The sequence below is a fragment of the Nesoenas mayeri genome, assembly GCF_963082525.1.
Source record: "Nesoenas mayeri genome assembly, chromosome: 2".
Lineage (NCBI taxonomy): Eukaryota > Metazoa > Chordata > Aves > Columbiformes > Columbidae > Nesoenas > Nesoenas mayeri.
The window spans coordinates 40,522,535-40,548,523 of record NC_137543.1 but is presented as its reverse complement, the minus strand read 5'-3'; the positions used below and the strand labels follow the sequence as shown (position 1 = coordinate 40,548,523).

At 37.2% G+C, this 25,989-nt stretch overlaps 1 protein-coding gene across 1 annotated transcript in view; it reads right to left on the bottom strand.

Moving 5' to 3' along the window:
* TOX (thymocyte selection associated high mobility group box) overlaps nucleotides 1–25,989 on the bottom strand; it is a gene marked incomplete at its 3' end in the record, with an annotated part of 213,787 nt that overhangs the window by 64,863 nt on the left and 122,935 nt on the right. The window contains exon 3 of the mRNA XM_080340150.1: nucleotides 19,310–19,552. Within this exon, the coding sequence (XP_080196276.1) occupies nucleotides 19,310–19,552 (243 nt within the window). The remainder of the gene's footprint in view (nucleotides 1–19,309; nucleotides 19,553–25,989) is intronic.

Below are 25,989 nucleotides of genomic sequence, written 5' to 3'. Positions count from 1 at the left end.
AATACTATGATTTACATTCCTAGTAGCTGGATGTCTATCTAGCTAAAATGCCACCTGTAACTTATACAAATAATTTTTATTTTATGCACAAAATAAACACACAACTTATACAGTCTGATACTAAACTGAAGCATGAGAATCCAATCCTATTTTAAAAGAAAATGAAATATCTCAGTAGGCAAATGGATATTAAACTTATGCCACACATAACTACTTTCTATGTTTTGGAATAACTGCTTTTCAAAACGTGCCATGAGCAGTTTTTTCTGTGCCTCTGTTTCTGGCCATTCTGTCAGTTTTTCACCCATACCCTCAACCAGGCTTGAGATTTTGTTTACACATTTTTATCTACCATATGTCTCTTTCTGATGGCCACATTACAACTAGTCTTTTTAATCAATATTTTAAAGGACTTGGCATAAACCTGAATAGCAATTGCAGAGGTGATAGGCTAAAAAGTTGTCTTTGACTAAAGCTGGAAGTATTAAGACCCTGAATAAGCGTATATGTTTGCAAGAATCACACTGAATACAATTTTTAAAGGATTCTTCATTTACTATGGACAACAGTATAAATGTATTAGCTACCAAAAGCACTCGCTACCTCTCTGATCGCTACCCAGAATTTCCTGATGTTTCCTGGTTACTAATGCAGTAATGCAGCATTTCTTGGCATGCCTGTGGAAAGTGAAAAGAATATCACAAGGTGCTTTTCTTGGCTATGACGTTCCCAACAGACTGTAGCATGTGTCAACAGAAAAGCTAGAATGATGTGCCGCCTTCTTTAATCGACAGATACATTACACACCAGAAAACATTAAAAATATCCTTTTTAATGTAACTTCTAAAAAGATTTATAAAATTTGATCTGTGAAACAGTTCAACAGAATAAATCATGTTCACTCATTATGAGTTTGACTGTATTTAGATTACTTATTTTGTAAAGATCATTATCCTTGATCTAAAACTGTCACATATTAAAAAGGACCCTATATGTAGATAAAGGTCCTCCAGAGAGTTTCTCAAACCTACGCCATATTCCATACCTCTGTATATCATACTTGGGGCTTTTCAGTTAACCAGAAGTCATACAAAAGTACATGTAACCAGACAGCTCTTTATTGACTTTATTTCTGAAGAGGCTTATGCACATTATATATTCAGGCAGCTGTAAGAAATAGAGTGCTCTTATGCAACATGCTCCACATTTGACAGATACACACAAAAGTATACAGTGGCTACATCAGTGCATTTGGTCAAATCACACCCTGTTTTCATGCAAAAATGCATTAGACTTGTTCCTCTGATATAAGAAGTTGTATTGGAAGAGCGCCATAACCAAAGCACTGCAACAATTTTGTGGCTGTTGCTAGGTCTGCACCCAAATGTATACTTTGATTCCTTTTTTTACTGCTATGTATGTCTGGGCATTTTATAAAATAAGCTTTCTCTGCTGCTTTGATTTTGCTCACTGCTTTACAGCAACTGGGGCTTTGCAAGAGCGGTTAGTTCCTCGTTCAATAATTCTTGGTGCAAAAATAGAATTGACTCTATGTTTCTCCAACTGACATAACTGTACATTCCATAAATTAAATTAATCTAATTCCTTATATAATGTAGCTGTAAGCAAGAACTGCAGACCTGGAACTCTACCTTTTTCTACAAAGCATGAATAATGATTTCTTCTTAGGTGGGTGTGTGCACATTCTTGTTTTATTAGATCAGTCTCACGAAAGACATATTGCATCATGGATGCTATGATTATTTTTAACATATTGTCAAAACCTGGCAAAATTACTGGCTATCTCAGGTTACTGATCTATCACATTTTTAACCTGACTTTATTATCACCACAGATTTTTTCTCTTTTTTTGAAGTAAACATCTGTGATGTCTCCTAACAAAATGTGTGGAAACTGACAGATGAAACTTAAAACCTCTCTTTGCCCACTCAGCCTAAGAGATGTGAACACACTACTGCAGTTGATCTAGAGAAAAGTGGTCAGAAGCCCTAATTTTGAAATACTTGCCAGTCATTTGAGATGTTCTGTAGGTCTGTGATTCCTTTTCTAAACTGCTATGAATTTCAAGTATCTGTATAATTTTAAGATTGTCATACCAAAAAATCCATAAATTACAACCTCCAGAGGATACTAAGATAGTGAAACAGAACACAGCAAGTAATCTTGCTACTAAATCATTGGAATCACAAGTAGAAAAGAAACAAACATCTGTTCTTCTATAGGTATGAATGGAAAAATTGAATCATAGTAAATGAGCACGAAAATATCTCCTTCAGAAATAGTATTATTAATCCAGCAGCTTCAATTGAATGATCTCCTCATAACACCTTAATACTAATAACAAAATAAATTATCTGTTTAAATGGAACATTTAGTCTGCATTCAATACAGTCTTGTCATGTTGACACTAGTAAGTTAATAAACAAGTGGGTATTAAATTAGAATACAGGAATAAAATATACACTACTTGAATCATCTGAGGGGAAAATACATATTTTCAGTCATCATTTTAAATTGTTAAAAACCTATTAGACAGTAAGATCACAGTAAATACACAACTTCAATATGCTCTAATTCTGTGCAATTTATGAGATTTAAGCAAATATCAGTGAGAGTTTTAATTTGGATCTCCCAACAGCTAGACAGGATTATTGTGAGTGTAATAGTTTTATGTTCAAGTGGGATTCTGCTATATTAAACTCTTTGTTAAACAAATCAGTCAAGCGCTCTCTCTGGAATTTTAATTTGCACCTTTATAGAAGATGAGCAGTGTTTCACTATTAAGGTTTGATTATCAGCACGTACTTTAAAGAGGCAAGATCTTACCACTTAATACGAGTTTTCTTTCATTTTCACTTGAGTGGAATAATATTTTTGTCCAAAAAGGTTATTATTGCCTTTAGTTATGTATCTCCCAGGGCATTTAATTTGCAGTAAAAAACACTCTGTAAAAAATGTTGCCATGTTGTCAACTTAAATAAAATCTGTTTTCTGTTAGGCTGCCAATCTTTGCTATCACGTTAACTGCAGCAGTCCCACCCTTTACCAAGGACAGTAAATAGCAGCGCACTCAGCAGCATCACCAGAATTGGGCTGGACACAGAAATACAGGTCTAAAACTTCCATGACCAGGCAGCTCACTGCAACACCCTTTAACTTTTTTAATGCTACAAGTCCATCTCACTCTGATTCTTTCACACCAGGCAGGCAGTGCATATACGAGGCATCTTACCTCATGCTGATTTTTAGATTTTCTTTCTTACTCTAGTTCCAGTGCAGAATTTAAGACTTCTAAGCCAAGGACTTCTCCATCCCCCTGGCTCCCTGGCCATTCCTCTCAGCTGCCACGTAGGCTCACTGTGCAGATTGCCTGCACGCAACCTTGTGAGCTCTGCCAGAAAATCCATCAGAGGCTCCACGTTGCACCAAGGACTTGGTATTCACACAAGACCCCAGGACACCACTCTCAGCAGACCATGATCTTCTGATTCACTGAGCAGCAGCAGGGTTATTGTTGCTTCTCACCCAGGTGTTCAATGGGTGTTCAATTAAAGTGTCTTCATCAATAAAGTAAGGCCTGAAGCCTTTCAAAAGATCTTTATTTGATTGTATAAGAACTATTATGTCACTGTCCTAATTCTCACTAGAAAGACTAAAAGACTGTAGATTAATATTAATAATAAGTAAGCATTTGGGTATCCTTATGGCTTAAAAAACCCAAAAGTTAACTTCTTGCTCTAAATAATGCTTGTGTAAGATGCTAAGCTTTGGTCTTATACATCCAGATGGATGTTCCAGATATTCTGTAATGGGCAGGTCTCTCACTTCTTCTCTCTTTGATCTCTCTTTGTCTCATGTCCTGATCAAACAGTCCTTACTCTCAGAAGATATTGCCAATAAAAGATTAATCACAACTAATGTGTTCCCCCTGCCTCAACTTTTGTTTTGCTTTTCTGGCATTTGCCAACAAAAACCTCTGTCAAAAATGCTCGTCCAACTCTGGCTGCCGTTGAATGCCTGGAGAGTATCAGTGAAAAATTAAATGTCTCCTCACTGTTGGATGGAAGCCTACAATGAACGTTAGCACAGAAACAGCAGACAGGCCAGGTATGAATGTGCAACCACTTCTAACCTTCTCTGAGATATGGCTACCATAGCATGTGTGAAGAGAGAAGACAGGCTTATTTCACTCATGATGAATCCATGATATCAGTTCCAAATCTCTCCTCTTTTATTTGCTGCACATTGGATGTCTCCAACTTGCCTTCAAAGGTAAAATTTAAGTTAAAGTCCTAGCTGATGTTACTCTTAATTAGAAACAAGTAATGACATACCTTATATAAGATTTTATTCTTGACTTCAAAAGGAGATACCTGGGTTTGTTTGGTGTCTTTACTTTGAAGAAAATGTCTTTTATTACTTATTTTAGTACAACACATTAAAATCAAATATCTCCTGTAGCAAAACGATTCAAGTCTCTGGAACTCAAATAATTTTCTAATAAAAAATGCATGAGACAAATAAATGCACTTTATGTTCCACAAGAAAAGGCAGTTTCAACAGGCTAATGCTCAGAGAAAATTCATTTTATCAACCAGCCATTTCATTCTTTGGTGCTGCTACAAGCTCCTCACGGTTGCTAAGCAACCATAATTCATCGTACCTTTTAATGGATACTCTGCTACTGCTGAGAACATTAAGGTGAAGAGAATAAATGCCTTGGGTGAATCTTGAAATCTTTCATTATGCATGTCATTCTATTTCTGTAATGCTATAATGCTGAAATGTTTCTGTGGCAGGAAACTGAGTTGTGGTAATTGCATATTCCACTCATATATGTTTTGTAAGCAGAGCAGCACGTACTTGTCTAAAATGAGCTATTTCTAACATGATTGAAATTGGACTTTTCTACTTCTAAAGGTAGTAAATAAATCTGAGGGGGAAAAAAAAGAATGAGTCTGGAGTAAAATGTCTTGAAATTTTCAGCAAGAGTGACAAAATCGTATAGTATAAATTGAAAGTAATCAAACAGGCTTGATTGTAACGTCCAGTGATAAGCAAATATATGGTACACAATTGAAAATGCAAAAAACTCAATAAAGAAACCATATAACCTGTGCAACTTGCATCTTTTTAAAATGCATGACATTCAAAGACGGATACATGTATGCTAGATCAGGTATCTCTCTGTATTATTAAAACAAACCTCAGGTTTCAGCTGAATGCAAATAATGAATATTATGTGCATTTCACTCCTCATTGTTTAGGGCCTTCTCTCCCCTTGAGAAATACTTCCTTAAACCAGCCAAGGGGTACCAGCATGAATACGATTTCACAATTAACTTTTTATTTTGCGAATACATAGTAAAGACATTATAAGGTAAGATAGAGTACTCAGATGCTTTCAGTGATGGATGGCACTACAAAACCCTAAGAAGGATTTGTTTCTATGGGTGCAACCTGCATTTCTCTTCCTGTTTATCTTCTCTTTCACACTGGTGTATACCAGGTCATGTGTTCTTAAGAAAGCAGGCATATGCAGATAAGATGTGAATTAGTTTTTCTTTGCTTTGAACATTAGATTCAGGTTTGCATTTCATTTATTTTGGGAAAAATACAATTAGCTTTGGAGGGAAACTAGTTACTTTTTTTTTTCTATGTACCATTTAACATCACTTCCCTTTTTACATGTCTGTCGCCTAGAGGATGGTGATCCCAGTGAGTAGCTACAGCCTGGAAAAGTCTTACAAGGCAGAACACTGAACCACTTCTGACTGTTCATATTCTCCTACTCAGGTTGCCAAAACTACGGGAGCAAATAGTGGCCTTCCATGTGGGAATAACAGATGTGGAATCATAGCAGCGATGCTTCAAAGTCTTCCAGAAAAACACACTGTTACGTTTCTTGGAATCACTTGATCACATCTATAGAAAGACAGGGAAAAATCCAAGGCCTTGTGTCATCTTGAATTGGAATGATATCTTAGGCACAGTAATATGATGAATGCTACTTATATCTATCAAAAGCCACATTATTTGTCTAGAAGCATTTAATTGTGTCTCAAATACATGCTTAGTGTTCATCCAACCTACTATTTCTAAAGTTAAGAAAAATTCCACCTCCTCTGGTACAAACCAGCTTCGGCTAAATTCTTGCAGTTTTGACAAGGGTCAAACATAATATAATGAAAGAATGCAAAATTAATATTTTAAGCTTCACTTTGAAGTAAAGAAAGAGGATACTTAATATCATTTATCACAGTTGGAGGAGAACAGCAAACTGAGACCTAACCATTGGAAGGTCACAGCCAATAACGTTTCTGCAAATAGAAATGGGTTGCAGAAGCATCAAATGCAAATTACTGTTTGCTGGAGAATTTTAATAGAGATCTACGTCACATTATAAAATGTTTAATTGTAAGCCCATTTTAATAACACCATCTGATTAAATGAAAAGATGCCTTGCTGATCGCAATTACAATCTGTCAAACTGCATATTTATTTACAGTTTGGTTTCCTAAAACCATAAGATAAAAAAAGGAAACTCTATTCAGCTTGTCAGCAAACTATAATTATTGTGTATCCTTCTGTCAGTTTCTGCATAAAACTTTTGGTTCTAAAATGGATCTAATTATAACTACATCAACATTTTTATAAATGCTTGCTTTCCTTTCTTCCCCCTTCCCTCCTTCTCCCCCTCTCTCCTTCATCAGTGAATTCTTTGTTGGAAACTCAGGAAGAAAAACTTCTAAGTAAGTAACATTTGTTTGTATAATGTATCGTTTCTATCCAAAGTTATTGTTAGAATACAGAAGACTCTATTCAATGTAAATATTATTTATGGCAGTGCACTTTCCTAGAACTGCACTCCAGCAAAGCCTCTGGATTAGGACTCTATTGGGCTTTTTTCTGCTTTGGCATTAATGTCTTGAATATCAGCTGAGAAACTCTTTCCAAGTATATCATGTAGCTCATCTTCTACAAAGTCTATTTACTGTAATTTATGACCTTTCACAAGACACAATTTGCCAGACAAACAAGAAATGAGTCCAAATGTCTGAACACTAGTGTATGTATCAAGCAGTTATAGAAATTACATCTCAAAGAAAGGTCTATTAAATCATCCATCCCATCTCCCAGCCAGTGCAGGATTTTCCCATATGTGTATGTTCCAGTGCTTTAACACTACCTGGCAGACTATTCAGATGACATTACAGGGGTTTTTTCCAACCTTCACCGGTTGCTTATTTTTATCCCATTACCTGCAGTGATAACCCTGAAGTATCATAAACATTTATTCCTTCACCCTAACTTTCTAAGTAATAGATGATGATAAATATAATATTGAAAATATGTACATAAACAGTTTCATAAAATAACACACTATAGCTGAACCTTCAAGAAGACTTATTTTGCTCAGTGTAGATTATGGGCTAATACAATCTGGATCATGATTACATGCTAATAAGATTTGAGAAAAGCTGATTATTTTTCTACTGTTTCTTAAATGGTCAAGTCAGCTGTGAACCAAAACAGTCTGAGTTAATGTACATCCTCTTGAATATTTATTTCCTAGCTATTGAATAGTTATTTCCTAGCTATTACCTATCATTCATTCTTAGATAAATATACATTTTATAAAGATAAATATATACATATATTAGGACACTTTAAAAATAAAAAATAAATAAAAGACAGCTGAAATGATTCAATGATCTGCAGTAACCTCCACTGACTGCTGGGTTTTACATATACAATAAACAGGTGAATTTTTAAGGTTGAGGACCTGCACCCAGAGTTTGCTTGAGGAGTCTGTGCAGTTGCCACTAGAGGAATTGTCTAAAAAATAAGTTAGACAAACAACTGTCAGAAATGACAAACATATAGCATAACCCACTTTTGAGAGATGACCTTTTAAATTCCTCCCTTGGACTAGACTAAGGGAGGGAACGTAGGTCTCCTTCTGAACCAAACTCTGTAATTTGGTAAGTAACACAGCATTAAAGCTGCACTGAGCCAGGATACAAGAGGTCAGGTTACTCATGTAACTTTCTTCCTGTAGTGCAGTTTTGCTATACTGTTTTTAATTATAAGATAATCAAAATGATAACAAATGTTTCAAAATAGCACACTGACATTACAAAGAAAGCCATTTCCAAATTATGATGGCAGCGTGGATCATTATTGACAAACACTTTCGTTGACACACCCTTAATCTGATATAACCTCAAATCTAAATTTTCACAGTTTTCCAACAAACAAAAGCATCTGCTCTGGGGTGATCTCTGTTTCTGTTGGAACTCTGGGAAAGCCCCTGCAGCTGGACAGGATCAACATGAGGCCAGAATGTTTCTGAAAAGCCCACTGAGATTTTCAGCAAGTCACAGAGCTCCTAAAATGCTGTTCAGAGGCAGAGGCCACAAACAATGAAGTTAGTGCAATGGTGCCTGTCACAATTAAAATTACATGCCCTGGGCAGAGAACTTTCTTTTCAGGTGTTTTCCCCTCCATGCATTCACGAAAGTCAATGGCGAGGGAAAAGAAACATGTATGCTCTGCAACTGGGCCATAAAGTCTTGGACTGAGAGTCTGGGGCAGCAAAGCATCAGTCTCTGTGGTTAAAGAGATACTTCACTTCTCCCGAGAGCCAACTGAGTTTCAAGGGCAAGTGAAACAATCCTCACATCTTTCCCATGGCTCCTAAATAAGGCTGCTGTATCACTTCCAGGTTGCATCATAGTTTAAAGATCTCAGTTGTCAATTATATGCAGTCACCAAAATTGCTTTATATTAGATGTGTGACATGTGGCAGTTTATTCCTGCCTTTATTACATTTGAGGACTTCTTCTAGTTCTAATATTGAAAGTTGTCTCTCACCACACTGCTGCCCACCTTTACATTGCCAACCAACAGACATAAAATCAGCTCCTGGCAATACCTTCGTTATTATCGGTCCCACAATATAGAGTCGTCATCTTCTACCTTGATTTCTTGCTCTTTCAGCCTTTTTCAACTTGAGACTCATCTCTACTTATATATTGTGAGTTATATTTTATTGTGTTTTTAATAAAGTAAATGTCTTTTTGTTCTACAATATAGTACTTGACAGATATGAGGGGCTGATATTCCAAATATCTATTTATACCGTTATTAGTACCTTACCTTCTTAGCTAATTAGACACTACAAAGCACTTCAAGAAACAATAAAGGTGCTGCAGAAGAACAGAGTGGCCCTCACTTCAGTTTTCCAATACTGTGGTTTATTTTTCCCAGAAAAAGTAACTTTTAAAAGTTTTGCCAGTGGTTATTTTATACTGTACTCTTTTTGCCAAGCAACTTAAGCTGTACTTAATATCCAGATCAGAACTAAGCCTATTGCACTAAACACTTTTTATGCTACTTCATAAGAAAGGGGAGTGTAATAAAATTCATTTAGCTGAGATCCCACACTTGACTATTAGGGCATATGTAGGAAACTGAAGTTAATCTCTGAAATTCTTTATGTATGAATGAAGGTAATCTTATAGTGTATTAGAAGGAAGTCCCATCTCTGACTAAAAACCAGTGTTGCATTCTCATCAAGAGCCTGATCCTGTAAATCCTCCATGCACAGGGCTTTTTTTTTGCTAAAGGACAAAACCATCTAATTTCAGCCACTTTTGTGTTAATATAACATTCGTAAGGATGAAGGGAAGGCACCTGTAGCCCAATATCACCACTGCCAGGAAGTGGAATTTCGAAGATGTGATACAGAGCAGCCTAATCTTCCTATGCATTAGGTATGCCATTCTTCACCTTAGCAACTAGGCTACTGCCTTTAACTCAGGTAGCAAAGGTGCCCATCACATAAAGTTGCTCTAGTTTCAGTCACTGTTTAATGCACAATGTGGATCCACACCTGGGGGAAGGGGGGATCTTGCAGTTCCTACATCCTGTCTTTTACGTTCCCTTTCCAGCAGAGGGCTTCAGTGATCAACAGTGTGATACATACTTACATACACACATATACATAGATACGTTCATATATATGCGTATCCATGTATATGTGTGTATGTAGCCTGAGCACTGCAGCTCGCACCACCTCCAGGTTGGGGCAGGAACAAGGAGTGCCATGTCACTGCCTGTAACATCTCCTTTGTCTCTTGTTCTCCCCCGCATGTTGGTTGAAATAGGAACGTTGGGCACACACTGATAATATGTAAGACGAACTGTAACGCCTATGTGCACCTCACTTCAGACAGAAAAGGTTCATTTTTGTGGGTTTTGTAACTGAATGATATGCATGAGCTTTCTCCTCAGAGGTCTTCCTCACTCCATAAGGATTCTTGATGCCACAACACACTTTAAGTCCTTTTTTGTAACTATCAATTTATGATATGCACAGAAAATGAATTAAGAACATTCATTTTCATATATTTATTGTCCAAATATACAGGCAGCAGCATGTACAACATGCCATAAATGCAATTTAAAGGTGTGTGAGTGGGGCTACAGAAATGAGTTCCTAAGTCGCCGACGTGGCTGAAGTACAGCATTACACTAGCATTGGAGGTTAAGGGTTTACACACTATCCCCAGGGAGTCCCAAAATGAGAAAGGGTATTTACATTATATTTACATAGTGTGTCTGTACAGACTTTGTATAAATGAAGGGGGAAAAAAACAGAGGCAGACGTCAATCTAAAATGAATCTTTATGTTATTGAAAACACTAGGGGAGGACTAGACATCTTTACACTTTCAGCATTTCTTAATTGCCTTGAGAAAGAACAAGAGATAAAAATAAGAAATGAGTTATTTTTTACTGATGATTATTTCTCCAAACCTCAAACCACTACCAAGTAGAATTTTCTTCTTCCCTCAGCAATATACTTCCTGATGAAAAAAGTCAGTGGAAAACTGAAACAGTGATACTTAAAGTTCTGTAAAACCATTAAAAAAGATAAAACATGTTTGAGACTATGCATTGGACCTTTTAAATTTCTTCAGTTGAGAAAAATTGAGATAGCCAATGAAGTCTTTTTGCTCCTGCAGTGAATTTAAAATTTGCTAGATATCTATGACTCTACATAGGCAAGACTAGACAAGGAGAATTCACACTCTGTTCTAGCAGGTAACACCGTCATGAAGCTCTGGACTGTTGGTGTCTCAACCTGCAGCAGAGTCATGCAGCACATCTGAACTTCCAGCAGGCAAATGGCAGCTTGAGTTAAGACAGTGGACGCATCAAGATAAGTCAGTGGGCATCAAGATAAGTCAATGCTGGAGCCCCTGTGGGACTGGGGGGAGCTCCAGCCTATAAGTATGGGATTCAGGGTAAGAGCATTTTGGGATTATGCAGGAGTACTTATGGGATGTTTAGGAGAGGCTTTATGAAAAAATCAGTAGTGTATTGTAGGTGAAACTTCAGACTCAGCTTTATCAGTGTAATCCAGCTAAAACTGCTAACACAGTTGTGCTTTCATTCATTCCAGCCAAATTTCCCAGGAAGGGTATGAGCAGTCAAGTTCCCTCTCAGCATGGGTAGTATGGTCATGCCCATGGAACTCCTTCACGTCTGAGTGCTACAGGTTAGGAATTCCATCACTTTGAGGTCCATGTAAGACACACATCATTCCCAAAGAGCTGCACAAAGTGACAAACGTAAGCAGTGGTACACTGGATGCACTGCTTACAGTACAGGCCACAAGGAAGATAAATTGCATTGCACTTATTTGCATAGTGGGACTGGTCTCGTCCATACAACCCATCTTTCTGCTCCCTGAACAAGATGGGATGAAATGAGGAATGCAGTACATCTCCATGAAGGGTGTGCAGTTTTCTCAACTGCTTTCAAGTTTCAACAAATACAAATGCATAAATTTCAATAATGAAATAAGTGGAAGGAGAGGCTACTCCAACTGATGCACAAAACTCTCTCTTTCATCTGCACTGTGGGCTGCTTCTTCCTTTTTGTTTTCACAAAAGTATCTTCAGGGTTTTTGAGAAAGACATTTCACTTCTATTCCATCTACAGGCCTTAAGATCACTAAGATTTTCTTTGCCAAAGACTGACTCTTCACAAACATTTCATTATCTTGCTGTTCTCGACAAGTACATGCAATGTTAAAAGCAGCAGATTAAAGTCAACAATCTCTGCTGCTGAAACCCCTGAATTTCTGACATTTTCTGAGAGCTATGTTTTCTCTATTTGCATACTCTATTATCTGTTTTGTTTGACACTTGCAGCTATGATGCTGCTTATGCATTAATCACTCCTATGAGTACTTCACATGTGAGGCATTGTATAATCTACCACCCACAAGTGAAGGATTTCTCTCCGTGCCACATTCATCATGTCTTAGCCTGTGCCTATCTGGTTAAAATCTAAGAAACAATAATGAATACTGCTACACATTTTTCTCTCACTTTTTCATGTAGAAAATAAATTATTATTCCTTCTTGAAATTATACTGAAGTTGTTTTTCTACTGAATTTGTGAAATATGTGAACCACATGAAGTCTCAAGAACCGCACTCAAATAAATGGAATGCTGCATTTCCCAAAGGACAGTAAATCAACAGCTTCATTGGCAATTTTAAAAATGAGACCTGGAATTATTCTGAAAAGAGTTCTGGTCATTTGTGTACAAATATTTTCCTACAGTAATGAGCAAATATTTACTTGCTTTATCTTTAAGGTAAGTTCTTAGTGCTTAGAGACAGAAGGTATAGCCTTACCAGATGGTTTAAGACCAGAAAAAGAAGCTAAGTTCATGAAGAGCACTAGCCACAAATATTCTCAGAGCAATTCTAGTCCTAGTTGACCTCGAGAAGGTGAAGTCCATCAACAGCTCGCACCCTCAGCTGCTTTCTTCTACTCTGCTGATTTTCTCTTGGGAGAGAAAAACTGTAGAGGTGCTACCAATTGAGGTGCTACTAGCCGAGGTGCTACTAGCGATGTTCCCCCTACCATGTCTGCATGGACTAATGTTTACTGCCAAGAGCCCCCAAGGGACCATGTCACCCACAGGAAGGTTCTGGGCCCTTTGCAGTAGTGCGGGTGTCATTAGACCAGTCCTAGATAGCACACATCTTTTTGAGAGATGTCCCATCTTGATTTCAATCCTCAGGTATAGAAAACCAACCACATGCCATAGTACATTATCTAAACGGAAAATCTCTATCACTGTTAAAAATGTATGCTTTGTTTCCAGTCTGATTCTATATAGCTGTAATTTCTAGACATCAGATGTTTTAATGCTTGTTTTGTAGCATGGTGAAGAGCCTTCTGCAAGCAGATACACAATATGCAGGTATTTATAAAATCCTGATCAATTTACATGTTAATCAGCTCCTCTACATATTATTTCTGTTGTCTTTCTGATGAAAAAAGAGTGAAACAGACACCAGAAGTAAGGAAAGATTAATATGATGTCCCAGACACCTTGATGGAATAAATCATAATTCTACCAAAGACAATAAAGTTACGCCAGCTGACATCAGCTGAAAATTTGGCTGTGTATCCCTATGGTTAGGTTGTTTGAAAAAAAGCATACACTAACTATTGTAACCTTTTGCCACATAAGGCTTATTTCAGTGAGAAAATCCAGCTTGTAAAATATGGTGGTTTGTTTGTTTTTTAAGGAAAAGAAAGATATCCTGAAAGAATACGAAGTTGCTTAATAAGATTAAAAAAATATATACTTTAACACAAGATGTTCCATGACCTTGGCTTTATGATTTGATGGTTCTGATGGCAATAATTCACTGCAATAAAATTTGGGGTAGCAGCAGGTCTGTATAGCATAACAGTAAATTTTGATGTAAACTGAAGACCAGAGCCTGGTAATGAGGCACAAATGTGAAGTATTCACCAGAGCCTCAAAGTATCTTCTACCACTGGCATGCAAGACAAGCTAGAAAAAAGTATCCAAGCATGATTCAAATCTCAGCACTTAGGTTAGAAGGGGCAAATCTTTTGTGTTGTTATGAAAGTTATTCATCATGTTCATCAGAAATAAAAAAATTCTGTTTGATGCAGTAGTTTGCACTTAAAGATGCCAAAAAAAATCAACCATATAGGTCAGCTTCAAGATGAGTCATGAATACTGAATTTAAACTAATATGTACGAAATGGGTAAAACAAAGTCTCTTAAATCCATCCCAGCTACAACAACAACAACCTCCTGTATTGGATTTATTAGCAGCCGTACTGTGAATAAGAAATACTAGCTTCATTCTACCTGAGATGAAAAATGAAAAAAAGAAGCAGCTGTCTGCTTTCTTTCCTGTTATACAGTGCCGCATTTTGTTTAAGATATTACTCTCTCATGGGCCGCATATCTAAAAAATATAATTCATGAAAAAGTATAATGTAATTGTTCGGGCTTTGATGAATTGGGGCATAATGTTAAATAATTATTCATCGCCTTTATTCCTCTGACAAAGTCTGAAAAAAAAAAAGCTTTTTATTGCCTTTTCCTTTTTTTTTTACATAAGGACATGGGCCTTTGTGACATGCATTTTATTTTGAACTAATGCTTCTATTATTCCACATCTGAATAATTCTAGCTGACATCATCTACTCTTCAGTGTCTTAGAAGATCTTTAGCTCTAGTCCACTCCTATGTATTTTATGCATTACATGAAATAAAATACCTCAAGATTTTGAAAATATTTATTTTAAAAACAGCAATGGAATTGTCTGTAATCACATTTTCTGGTCTGCTTTGAAAGCAGCATTATTCAATATGCCAGTGGTCTTTTCCATAAGAGCAACATATTAGAAATTCATGCTGCTCTAATATATCTGAATTCATTGATGTACTGCACTCCCTATAGAGCTAAAGAAACTTTTTTGCTTCAGTTTCATATGTCCTGCACATTACCTACTGATGTGGTGGTTGTCAAAACAGTTGTACAGTAGCCTTTGAATTCGAACTGTGCCTTGACTGTATACTAAAAATGACAGTAAACCCTAAGTATATACGTTATGCTAGCTTTTGTTGCCAGCACCAATAGAGCATTTGGGAAATAAATCCCCTGATTTTATTGCCTTTTAACATATTTTCTACTTTAAACTTCAAACCCAGAAATTTGAAGCATTTCAAGAAACTAGAATCTCTTTCATTTCTTTCGTGTAAATTTTCTACAGTATACCATCATGAACTACATTTTCAAAAAGATCAGCACAAGATTATAAATGAAAGCATTCCAAAAATAGGGGTTTTTTTCGCTCTATGTAAAAACAGCACAGTGATTTTTAACCCCGGGTTCTTGGGGAAAAAAGCAATCATCTATAGGTTATACTAAAGAAGCTGAAATGTCTATAATCTTGTTGATAAAATGAACATACAGTAAGACTCATTTTATAGAACACATCCAAAAGCATTTTTACAGATAAACACGCATTCTCATAGGGATGATGTATACATATATTTGTTTGCAAATGTCAGAAGGGTATTTCTTGCGGTCCTTGGAATATTTCAGGACAATTCATGCAAACAGAGAAGCGCTGGCAGGTCAAGCCCCAGCTGGAACTGAATCTAACCTACATGGGGCTACCTTCAAATGTAGTGGATCAGGAAGGGATCTTTATTCCATTATAAAGAAACAAACATGCTTACAGGACCATCAGGACATCTTCCTTTAGTAGCTCTATCTATATTTCACTGGATCCACTTAAGAACCAGGGATAGAAGTCATGTCTATTTTGAAGGAGGACTTCAGAGAGCTCCCACATCTAGCTGACCATTCTGGGGCTGCACTGTGTGTTCATAACACTGCGTGTTCATACCACTGTGTGTCACATTCTGCACAAGTGCTGTGGACTTCTGAACCCCCCATATCCCATGGGCATCTAAAGAAATCTATATGTGACAGCACAGTATAAATTAGTGTGCATGTGTATATGCTTCTATGTCACACAAGCAAAACAGAAATATACAAACATAAAAGCTAATATATGAACTGACAGCAGAATAATGAGAAAGAGAAATTTTAGTGATTTTTTTTAAAGTAGTGGGGGTGCAACAGGAAGTTAAATCAATCAAAAAGACTTCAAAGAAGGCTAATTTGAAATTTAAGTATCAGACACAGTAAATGGCAACAGGAAATTTTCATCTCCCAGCATTGTAAAATTTTTCAGAAAGAATTCCCACAGTGTAAAAAGCAGTAAGAAGCTGATCCCTAATAAGAATTCACTGAGCTGGTAGTGGGCTCTTATTGTGTATGTTTAAGCACTTCCACAGAGGAGAATTCTTACAGAGCTTGGGGCAAATCCTGCAATCCTTACTCAAAGGGATTTCATTTGCAGCTTGGAGAGAGTGCTGCACAGTATGAAACCAGGACTTCTAATCGGGGGGAGTTTTGAAGTGGTTTCAGGGGGGGTACATCCTCAATTTTCAATCTGTCCAAAATCATAGAAATCCTCATCTGAAATCACCTGGTAGTTGAGATGGAACAAAAATGCTACAGTCAGTGTACAAATAATTTTCCTACTTTGTTTCAGAGCTCACTGTGTTTCTTTTCTCTCTTCTGACTAGCATTAATTAATGTTTTGTCTATAAAAAACATCAACTGAAAACTATTCACTCTAACACAGACAAAAAGGAAGGTATCATTGCTAAAATACCAATATGCGTTAAAAACTGGCTAATAGGAAGAATGTTGAAAGTAAAAAATAAAATAGACCAAATTCAGTCAGATGCACATTGCACTGCAGCTGAATTTGTCCCACTATAAGAAAATTTTGCTGAAGATGTGATGTTAATGAAGGACAGAGAACAGCCAACAGATTTATTTCTAGGAATAATTTTCCTAAAAATACTCATTGGTGCCCTGAAAAATTAAGTGAGATACATGGTTTCCAAATACAATAAGTTCTAGTTGATATACTAGAAATTATGTGGCACAGAGCGTTTAGATAGATTGAAGAAACTTGTACATTATTTCTATGTGAGGCTATATAAAAGTGATTTAGGCAAGTACTTGGATCAGAGTTTGATGAGATAGTAAAAAGGAAACTTACAGATGAGCAACAGTAAGAGAAAAGAGTCATATTGAAGAAAAAATGTAAATGGTTCTGAAGTGAAAAAAAGAGCTTCAAAGCTAAGGAAAGAATGCTAACTCTACAAAATCCTCTGTCTTTCTTCATCAATGGAAAGCTAAAAGGACAATAGGGCCATTCTGTTCACTGAAGAAGTCACTGAATTCACTAAAGAATTAAATTATCTCCCTCAAGTTAATTCCTCTCAAGTCATCAAATTAAAATCAGAGGAAAGATACTGCTAAACAGTGTTTGAACTGTACAAAATTGTGGTGTTAACATCCTACCAGTTGTACTAACATGAGTTGTAGCTTAGTCCTCTCAACAGACAAGCCAGCCTGAGTTAAAAATATTGCTGGTTAAGCTGCCCTCTTGTGTGCAAGGGGCATGCAAGTTAGGAATAACAGTTGACTTAGCCCATGATGCTTCAAGGATCATGCTTTATTTAGTGAAAGAATCCTCAGAAATTACTGTTTAAAATTAGTGCATATTTTTTTCATTTCTGAGTTCATTTTTTCTGATCTACACTAAGTCCCCATAGCAAAATTGTCTAGCCATATTATTCAGTTTTTTTGTATTTGTCCTCAATGCAATAATTCACTGTGATGATCTACAAACTCTCAAGGCCCTTTGTTCAGAGCTTGTTGCTAGAGGTTAATGTGGAACATCAGAGCTTAAAAGAATGCATAGTTTTGAGCTGCAGCCATAGCTCAAAAAAGGTCAGTTCAATGAAATACTGTTTGTCTTGAGTGGGGTGTCAAGCGTCCTTTTATAATTCTGATTCTCAGAACCCCACAGAAGATTTAGCTCATGCTCTTTAATGCATGCCATCAGCTTTGTCAAAATGGAAGTAAAATTCAAAACATTTCCACGAAGTGTATTTCTCTATGAAAACTTGTCTCTTCCCCCTCCTCCCACTACTGAACATAATGCTGGGGTCAGATTCTGACCTCAAACACAAAGCGTGCAACACTGTAGTAAATCAGTAGCAACTAAGCAGCATGTAAGAAGCCAAGACTAACCCCTCTGCGGTACAGCTTGTTGGACATTCTCAGAGGGACTGCAGAGCTCCTCGAAAACATGACAGCTTTATTTTAATTAAGTTGCAATGGAGCCCTGTGACAAGATAGATTTTTGTTGTAAACTAACTGTTTTCTGGCCACCATGGCCCCTGGCTCTGGGGCTGTTAGTCTGAGGGGCTGATGGGGAGCCAAGCCGAGATCCCTCAGCCCCCAGACCTCCCTATACTGGCTCAGCTCCCAGGCTCCCAGGACTGACTTATCTTTTTTAGGTAATATGATGGGGAGGTAGCAAATTGGAAACCTAAACAGCCTCAGTTCCTGAGCACAGAGCCACTCATCTGGGACATAGGGCCCTAAGCCTCTGATGCTTAAGAGAAGCCCAGACCCTTGAATCTCAAGGAGTGGAAGATCTTCAACTTTGGCTGTACAGATCTGCAGTTCCTGGGCCCATCTAGCAGAGTGCCTGAAGTCCAGTGCAGCCCAAACAACGCCAGGCCCCATCCTCTTCCATGGGATTCCACATCAACATGAAATAATCTTGTCTGGAGCTGCTATGCAAGAAGTATACTAATTACGTGTAGAGCCCACTTGAAAATGTAACATGTAAAGCAGGTCTGCAGTTGTTGCAAGCAATTTAACATTGAAAGAACTGATTTATATCAAGCTTCTCAAGATTATGGCCATAATGACTACCTGACGGGCTTTATAAGCAAATTGTCCAGTCATTTCAATTGGATTCTGGCTGGCTAAGGACTGGGAACTGTAAAAAGGCTATAAGATTTGGCCTAGAATCAGAAATAACATTTGCTGTTTTCCAAACGTGCAGTAAATAAGAAAGGAGATATTAAATTTTTGTACATCTCTCAGAACATGCAAATAAGAATTGAAAGAGCCTCATCAGACAAACACAGAACAACAGTCATCTGAATCCAAACTCTGCTCCAGCAGAAGTCAAAGCCTTGAGCCTCCTTTTGCCATTATTTACATCCGCATAGAGTGGAAGTAATTCTAATGAAGGTGGAGGTAACACTCTGGCTTTGAGGAATTCAACTGTAAAACCCCTACTGACTCTGGTGGAGGGGGGATTTGATATAGGGAACACAATGTAAAATCCAGAGTCAGACCAACTCGCTCCAAGACTTGGGTGGTGCAGGAACTGCCCCCTTGGAGGTTGTCACACAGGTCTGTATTTGCACGATTTGGCAACTTAGAACAGAAGGGAAAGACTGAAAATGCTTACCACAGAGAGGGAATTGGAAAGCAGTGTTCCATCTTGGCCAAGCATGTTGGAAACTGTAATTTCAGGTAGATCCATGTTTTGTGGGTGGAATGGGAGGAGGCCATTGTGGTTCATGGGATGACACAGAGAGTGGTACCCAGACTCTATCTCATTCAAGTGCACCAGGGAGTGGTCAGGCAATGACGGAGGAGTAATAGGAGGTATGTTAAAATCTTCACTTTCAAGACTTGGGCCAGGAAAAGACTGGAAAAAAAAACAACAAAGGGAAAGTGCTATGAAAATTATATGAATAATGGTCAAGAATAATAATAAAACTCACACAAAACAAACAAAAAGAGCCCAACTCACATACTTCTAAGCAGGAGCTTGAATTTAACAAAGAGAATATTTTAAACACCCATATATTATAACAGTGGAGTTGCACCATTACGTATGGAAAAGAAATTGCCTCTAAGGCATAAGAATCTCTGATACTTTCACAGTTTCCATTAGAAAGAGATTTTTTTTTAAAGAAGCTGAATTCAGACAGATTTCAAGGGTCCTATTAAAATTTTCCAAGAGTGTTCATCTAGCTGAATACCTTTTTCATGGGAATTGTGGAAAAGGGAATGCAATTTATAAAATTAGCATTGGCTCAAAATGGTTCATAGGACTCCCTGCTACTCAGATTAAGAATTACATAGTGAAGAAGAAAGATATTGCTTTTAGGCTTACAGGAGAGCCATGCATTTGTTTTGCTACAAAGGAAAACAAATAAATACAGAAAGAGTACATACTTTGTATGAACATACTTTGTGTTTATAAAACTACTTTTATGATGTCTCTAAAACACTGATTTTTCCTTTCTTAATCTATCAGTTCAATGATACATACATTTTGTCAGTCATCTAAATGAGTTACTCCACAAAGCAACTCTATAGTCTCTTGTTGTCTGCTGCCATTAAGTCATCCAACTCAATCTCATCCATGGAAAAGCCACAGGCAAAGTCAGAGTAATGCACCAAGGTGGATAATTGTTATTATTTATCTACATCCTTCATACAGCAGGTAGGCTCATTCAGGGAATAGGGGTGGGTATGCTTGTATTTCTTAAAGGAAAACGGTGAGCAGGATTGGATACAAGATCCAAATCAGGAGTTAAAGGGATCCATTGCAGCGGTTCAGCCTGAAAACCTGCTCTGCTTTTCTGAAAACAGCCATAATTCTCATCTCCTTGTAAGTGATCAGTCTTTGCCCATCCCATGCACACAGTCACAAGGTTTATAGCACAGAGACTTCTTCCACCCTTCCTACCCCTCTGCAGCAACACAGCCCTGCTCTGAGTGCTGCTTTTGTTAATTCTAGAAGTGCAAAGATTTAAATACGTTATGCTCCTGCAAAGTATCTTCAGGAAAGATGAAAATGAGGGAACAAACAGCAACTGTTAGAAGAAAATGTTTTTTCCAATACAAGTTTGCAAATGGAGTATGGTACATGAATTCATGCAGAAGGACAAGGGAAGAATCAATGCCCCATTATAAACGAAGGCCTTTTTCATTAGTCATCATAGTAATACTGTTCTTCTAATGCCTGAGGTTACTCTCTTCTGTACAAGCATGGACATAGAAACTTAAAGCAACACCAAAACATTGCTACATGTTTTCAATGAGCTGCTGAACACAGAAGAAACTGCTGTAGTGCACACTGCCATGGTTCTGGTTGCTTTGCTTGTTTCCCAACAGGAATAACACCTTTGTTACCAAATATCTCAGTATGAAATAGAACAGGAAGGCTAGACTGCAGAGGCCAAAGTAAAATCGCAAAGAATGAAAGCAACAAAACAGGGAGAAGAAATGCTTTGGTAGTGATACCACCATCCTTATATGTGAGGACTTTGATTCTGCCCATGCTTTCCAGTTAAGTTTCTCACCTTCAGCACAGGAGTTTGCTCTTCCCTTGCCACTGGCCCCATGGGAAGTTGGTGTGAATCTACTGCCATTTATAAGTCATAGTTGCCCCTGCTTTTAGAAGCCATGATGCAGCCATCAGTGCAGACATGTCCAAGGCAGGAAATACAGTAAAAATAGACCCTCATTAAATGGGGAGAAGATTTACACATGGCAAAGGGAACACAATATATTTATTCAACCACAATGTATGAATTGTGCAAAACCAAATAAAAGTATTACAGACACTGTATAACTATTTGCTAATTACCATTATATTAAATCGATGATGAAGAGAAAGGTGTCTAAAGTGAGCTGAATGTCTAATGCCACAACTAAAAAGCAGTGAGGAACAGAAATGAAGGAAGGGACAACAATCATAATGCTCTTCTGGACCAGCACTATCTCACACAAGTACACTTTGATTTGGTTACTGTAATCCTGCTGATTTTACATCCCTGTAACCTACATCTACCATGAGGGATTAATGAGCAGTGAAAAGAGGATATTTTGTGTTCAACACTGTCTTTTCTACTATCCCAAAAGACAGATGGCTTCAAAAAGTTTTCTTTCCCATGATTTTGCAGGTACAAAGATGTATTAACATATTTTTTTTTTCTCTCTCACTTTCCTACAGTGCAAATACCTTGTGCTGCATCTTTGCTGAACCACGATGTTTCAACATCTTCTAGAGAAGGAAGATAAATCTGCCCTTCTACTTCCCTTAAGCAAGAGTAGAACAAGAGTCTACAGTATTCTCCCACCACTTCTTTAACAAGAATGGAGTTCAACTTACATTCACTACTAAAAACAAATAGTCTTTAACCAAATATTGACAGGATGGGTGTCTACATCCATAGTGGGGGCATTCAGCAAATCTGCTGTCTTATTTGTACACCCATCTTGCACACCATATGTGGATAGTCCAGCTTTTACTTTAGTTAGGCTTTGATTTGCTGTGTTTTAAATACGTCTTTAATTAGTAACACTTTGAAAGTGTTGGAAGCAATTGAACTGCTGTTAGGACATTAGCTTCATTTATTAAAAAGAAAGTAAAACTCTGGTTGCATAGAACTCCACAACCCATGTTGCATCATGTGTAGTTATACAATAATGTTATAGATATATTATATGGGCTAAGCATTTTAAGTGGACGGTTGTTCTCTGATTATTGCTTGCTAACCAGTTAGAGTGTATTTGATCCCATATTAACTACCAAATCACTGTCCATTACATCTGATATTTTTAAAGTAATAGAAGCAGTGTAATAATAACACACAAAACCAACATATAGTTCATGCACTAATAGTTTCTGTAATGGTGGTGGGGTTTGTTTGTTTGTTTTTTAAGACACAATATTTTTTTACTGCTTTAATAAAGCTAGGCAGAATCCAAGCCACATGTTATGGACAGATATTTGAAAGCATCTGCAGAGCACCCTATTCGACTATTCACCTATTTTCAGCCCATTTGGTATTTCCATACTTAGTATAAGTGTATGTAACACATACAGACATAAATTCTTCAGGGAAGATGCTTTAACAGTGATAGTATTGAAGTCCAGCTTGTCTTGTCCAGGAGCATGGTTCAGATGCTTCTAATGACATGGCACACTTGTATATCAGACACCAAAAGTCCTATATACTTTTGCAGCAAACCCAACGTATCCTAGAAACCAGGCTGTTGCAACTGCATATGGAGGGAAGAAGTGAGGAACAGGGCATATGGTTGTCCTGCCAATAGCAGCTAAAAACTTCAAACACCCATTCCTACAGTGCTACCATCTCTCCCCTCACCACTGGGAAAGCCTTTTTGAGGAACTATCTGGAATCCTCTTGATGCAACTGACCCAGTACTGGTAACAGGCTCTCCTGGAACACCATGTTGTTACCTTCTTTCCCAAGAAGGGCAACTCCAGCACAAGGCCAAGCCTGAGGTTTTACCTGCAGCAAAATCTCCCACTCCGAGTCCAGTCATTATCCTCTTCTGATCCCTGGGCTTTCTCAGAGCTTCTCTCCTTCCAAACCAGCTATTTATCTGGAATTTCTAGTGAAAGCAGTTATCTACCATCAAAAGCATTAAGGAAGGCTACACTCCCTGTGTCCAATTACAATTCATAAGTGCAGTTCATATGTATTAATAAAAAATAGCAGCCTGTAGCTTCAGCTCTGTTAAGTTTTTCTTGGGGGTGGGGAGAAAGTTTAAGGTCTTTCCCCACCAAGGGTTTTTTCCTTCATAGTTTCCTTCATAGTCCTGTCAGCAGGACTTTTTCTATTCAGAAAGACAAGGAATAGCTCCTCTTCATTCTATATTATAATATAATTAATATTATATTAGAAATCTCCCCTTTTCACTTTTGAATTTAAAAAGAGAAGCAGTAAGTGCTTTATTTACTTTACCACAGAGCTTCTAGGAAATCGGCCAGTGGTTTTGCTTTCATCTCATGGCTGTGGGCGTGGATGAGGTGTTTATCAGCTCTTCAGTTTAGGGGAATTTCCTGGACCTTTATTACATTCCAGAAAGCCCTCTGCAAAGTAACACCATTAAACCCACTGCACAGCACTGAACAGACATAGGCTTTAATTTTACTTTATTATAAAGAGATTTTTCATTACACCTGTTTATTATAAGCAGATTCCACTATATTTCAGATGGGAGCTGCACTAGTGGGAACCTCAGAACTGAGCATCCTTAAATTTGGGCTGTTGACAGACACTAAACCATGAAAACCTGTTTGAATCAAGGATGTCTTCCCAAATCTGAAGGACAAGATTCTATGTTTCTGTTTAAATATTTGTGACGTTTCTGCCTCAAATGATGGAAACTTCGTAAAGCAGATGGTCTTTGAGATGCCCAATCTGAGATCAAGAGAACCCATTATCTATGTCACTTTAGCCTATAATTCTATGAGGAAAGCTTGCCAGAATAAAATTATATGAACACTTAACTCTGATTCACTGTCCCACCCAAGTCCAAGCTTTTGTTCCAGAACAATGACCTCGTTGTTCCTCTTCAATTTATCTTTTATGCCACTTAGCCAAGCCAAATCCAGCAACAAGCTATGGAAGGGGGGAAAAACTGAGGTGGGGGGTAAAGGTGTATGTCAAAGGTCAGCTCTTTACTTTAGCAACACATAACTCAAATTAAGGCTAAGCATCCTGCTGTGCTAACAACACACACACACACAAATCTAGTATTTTCAAAGAATGCAGATGATACTCATTATTACAAGAAAAATAAGGGAAATGCTTGCACAACCTGCTGCATGAGAACTGAGGAAAAGGGAATAGGGAGAAAGCTGGAAAAAAAAATAAAGCACGTTTGCTTATGTACTCTACAGTGATGAATGCATATTGGCCAGTAAAATGTACTTATGCTTCAAAGTAATTTTAACAAAACTTTAAAAAGAATTCACAGAAAGGAAACCAACCAAGATACCTCAAACAGGCTGACCACAAGAGGCAGTAAGCATTCAAACAACCAGTATAAATCCCTCTGGAAAGAGCAGAACTGTTACTATATGACAGCACAGAAGACAACATTTGTGTCTCAGTGGTTCCATCAGTCATCATGCATATGCTTAACAGAATCTGGTATTAGCAACAGTTCCTTAAAAGAATTTGCGTATAGATATTTAATTTAAATTAAATGAAAGGTACCACCAACTATATAGAGCGTGCCTTAATTTTTCATTTGCACCAAGGCTTCTGCATCTGAGCTGTGGCGAGATGCCAGTTTTTAAAAGATAGATGCTTCAGGCTGTCTCCTCTTCTATTATTGAACACATTGTTACATAACTGAAATAGTTATGAATCGAGAGTAATGTGAAAACAATGAGCTCATTAATAAAGGAAAACCAGCAATGTACCTGATGCACATTTGAAAGTTAGGATAATATATTTAACAGCAGATATTTCTAGGAGTTTTAATAGGATCAACCTTATCTCAAATTTCTACGCAAAGGGCCTTCAGAAGCGAGTGTTTTTCAGCTTCTTTTGTCTCTGCATGAACAAGGCTTGATAGCTTGAGACTGTAATGCATTACTGTGGAAACCTTCGGTCTGTTACATAAATCATCTTAACACTCAGCAAGGATTGTCCAACAGTGCCATTGATATGTTCAAGTCAATGATCCTGCAAACAATTTTTTTATGTTTCTTCATAATGTAGAAAACAGTAATAAATCATATTCATTTAAAAACACACAATATACTAATTTATCAAGCAACAGCTATCAAAAATATATTACAGGGGAAAGTATAACTTTTTCCTATTGCGTTAATCAATTTCTCTAATTTACATTAGGCAAAGGGCAAAGCCTCTAGCAAAGCATTAATTTTCCAGTATGAATTCAGTTTTCAAGAAAGAGAATGAGCTGACAATGATATTATTGATTTCAAACAATCAGAATTTCAAAGTTAACAGAATTATTTAAAAGAGTAGAGTTTTTTTCAAGATTCCAGTGAGTCTTTTTATTAATTACATTAATTCTGTACATATACTATAGTGGATTGCTGGGAAACGTTTTAAATGAAGGTTTTAATTTGAAATACATTTTAAAGATGACAATAAGTAGAAGCATACATGTTTTAAAAGATTACAAGATCTGGGCCCTGTAAACACCAATACTGTCATCAAGACATTTAATTTTCCTTTCAGACAAAGAACCAGCTATGCACTTTTCCAATTTAGAAAGTTTTAGTAAATTTATAAGAGAAGTGCAAGTTCTTTTTTAGAATTGCTGATGAACTTCTTA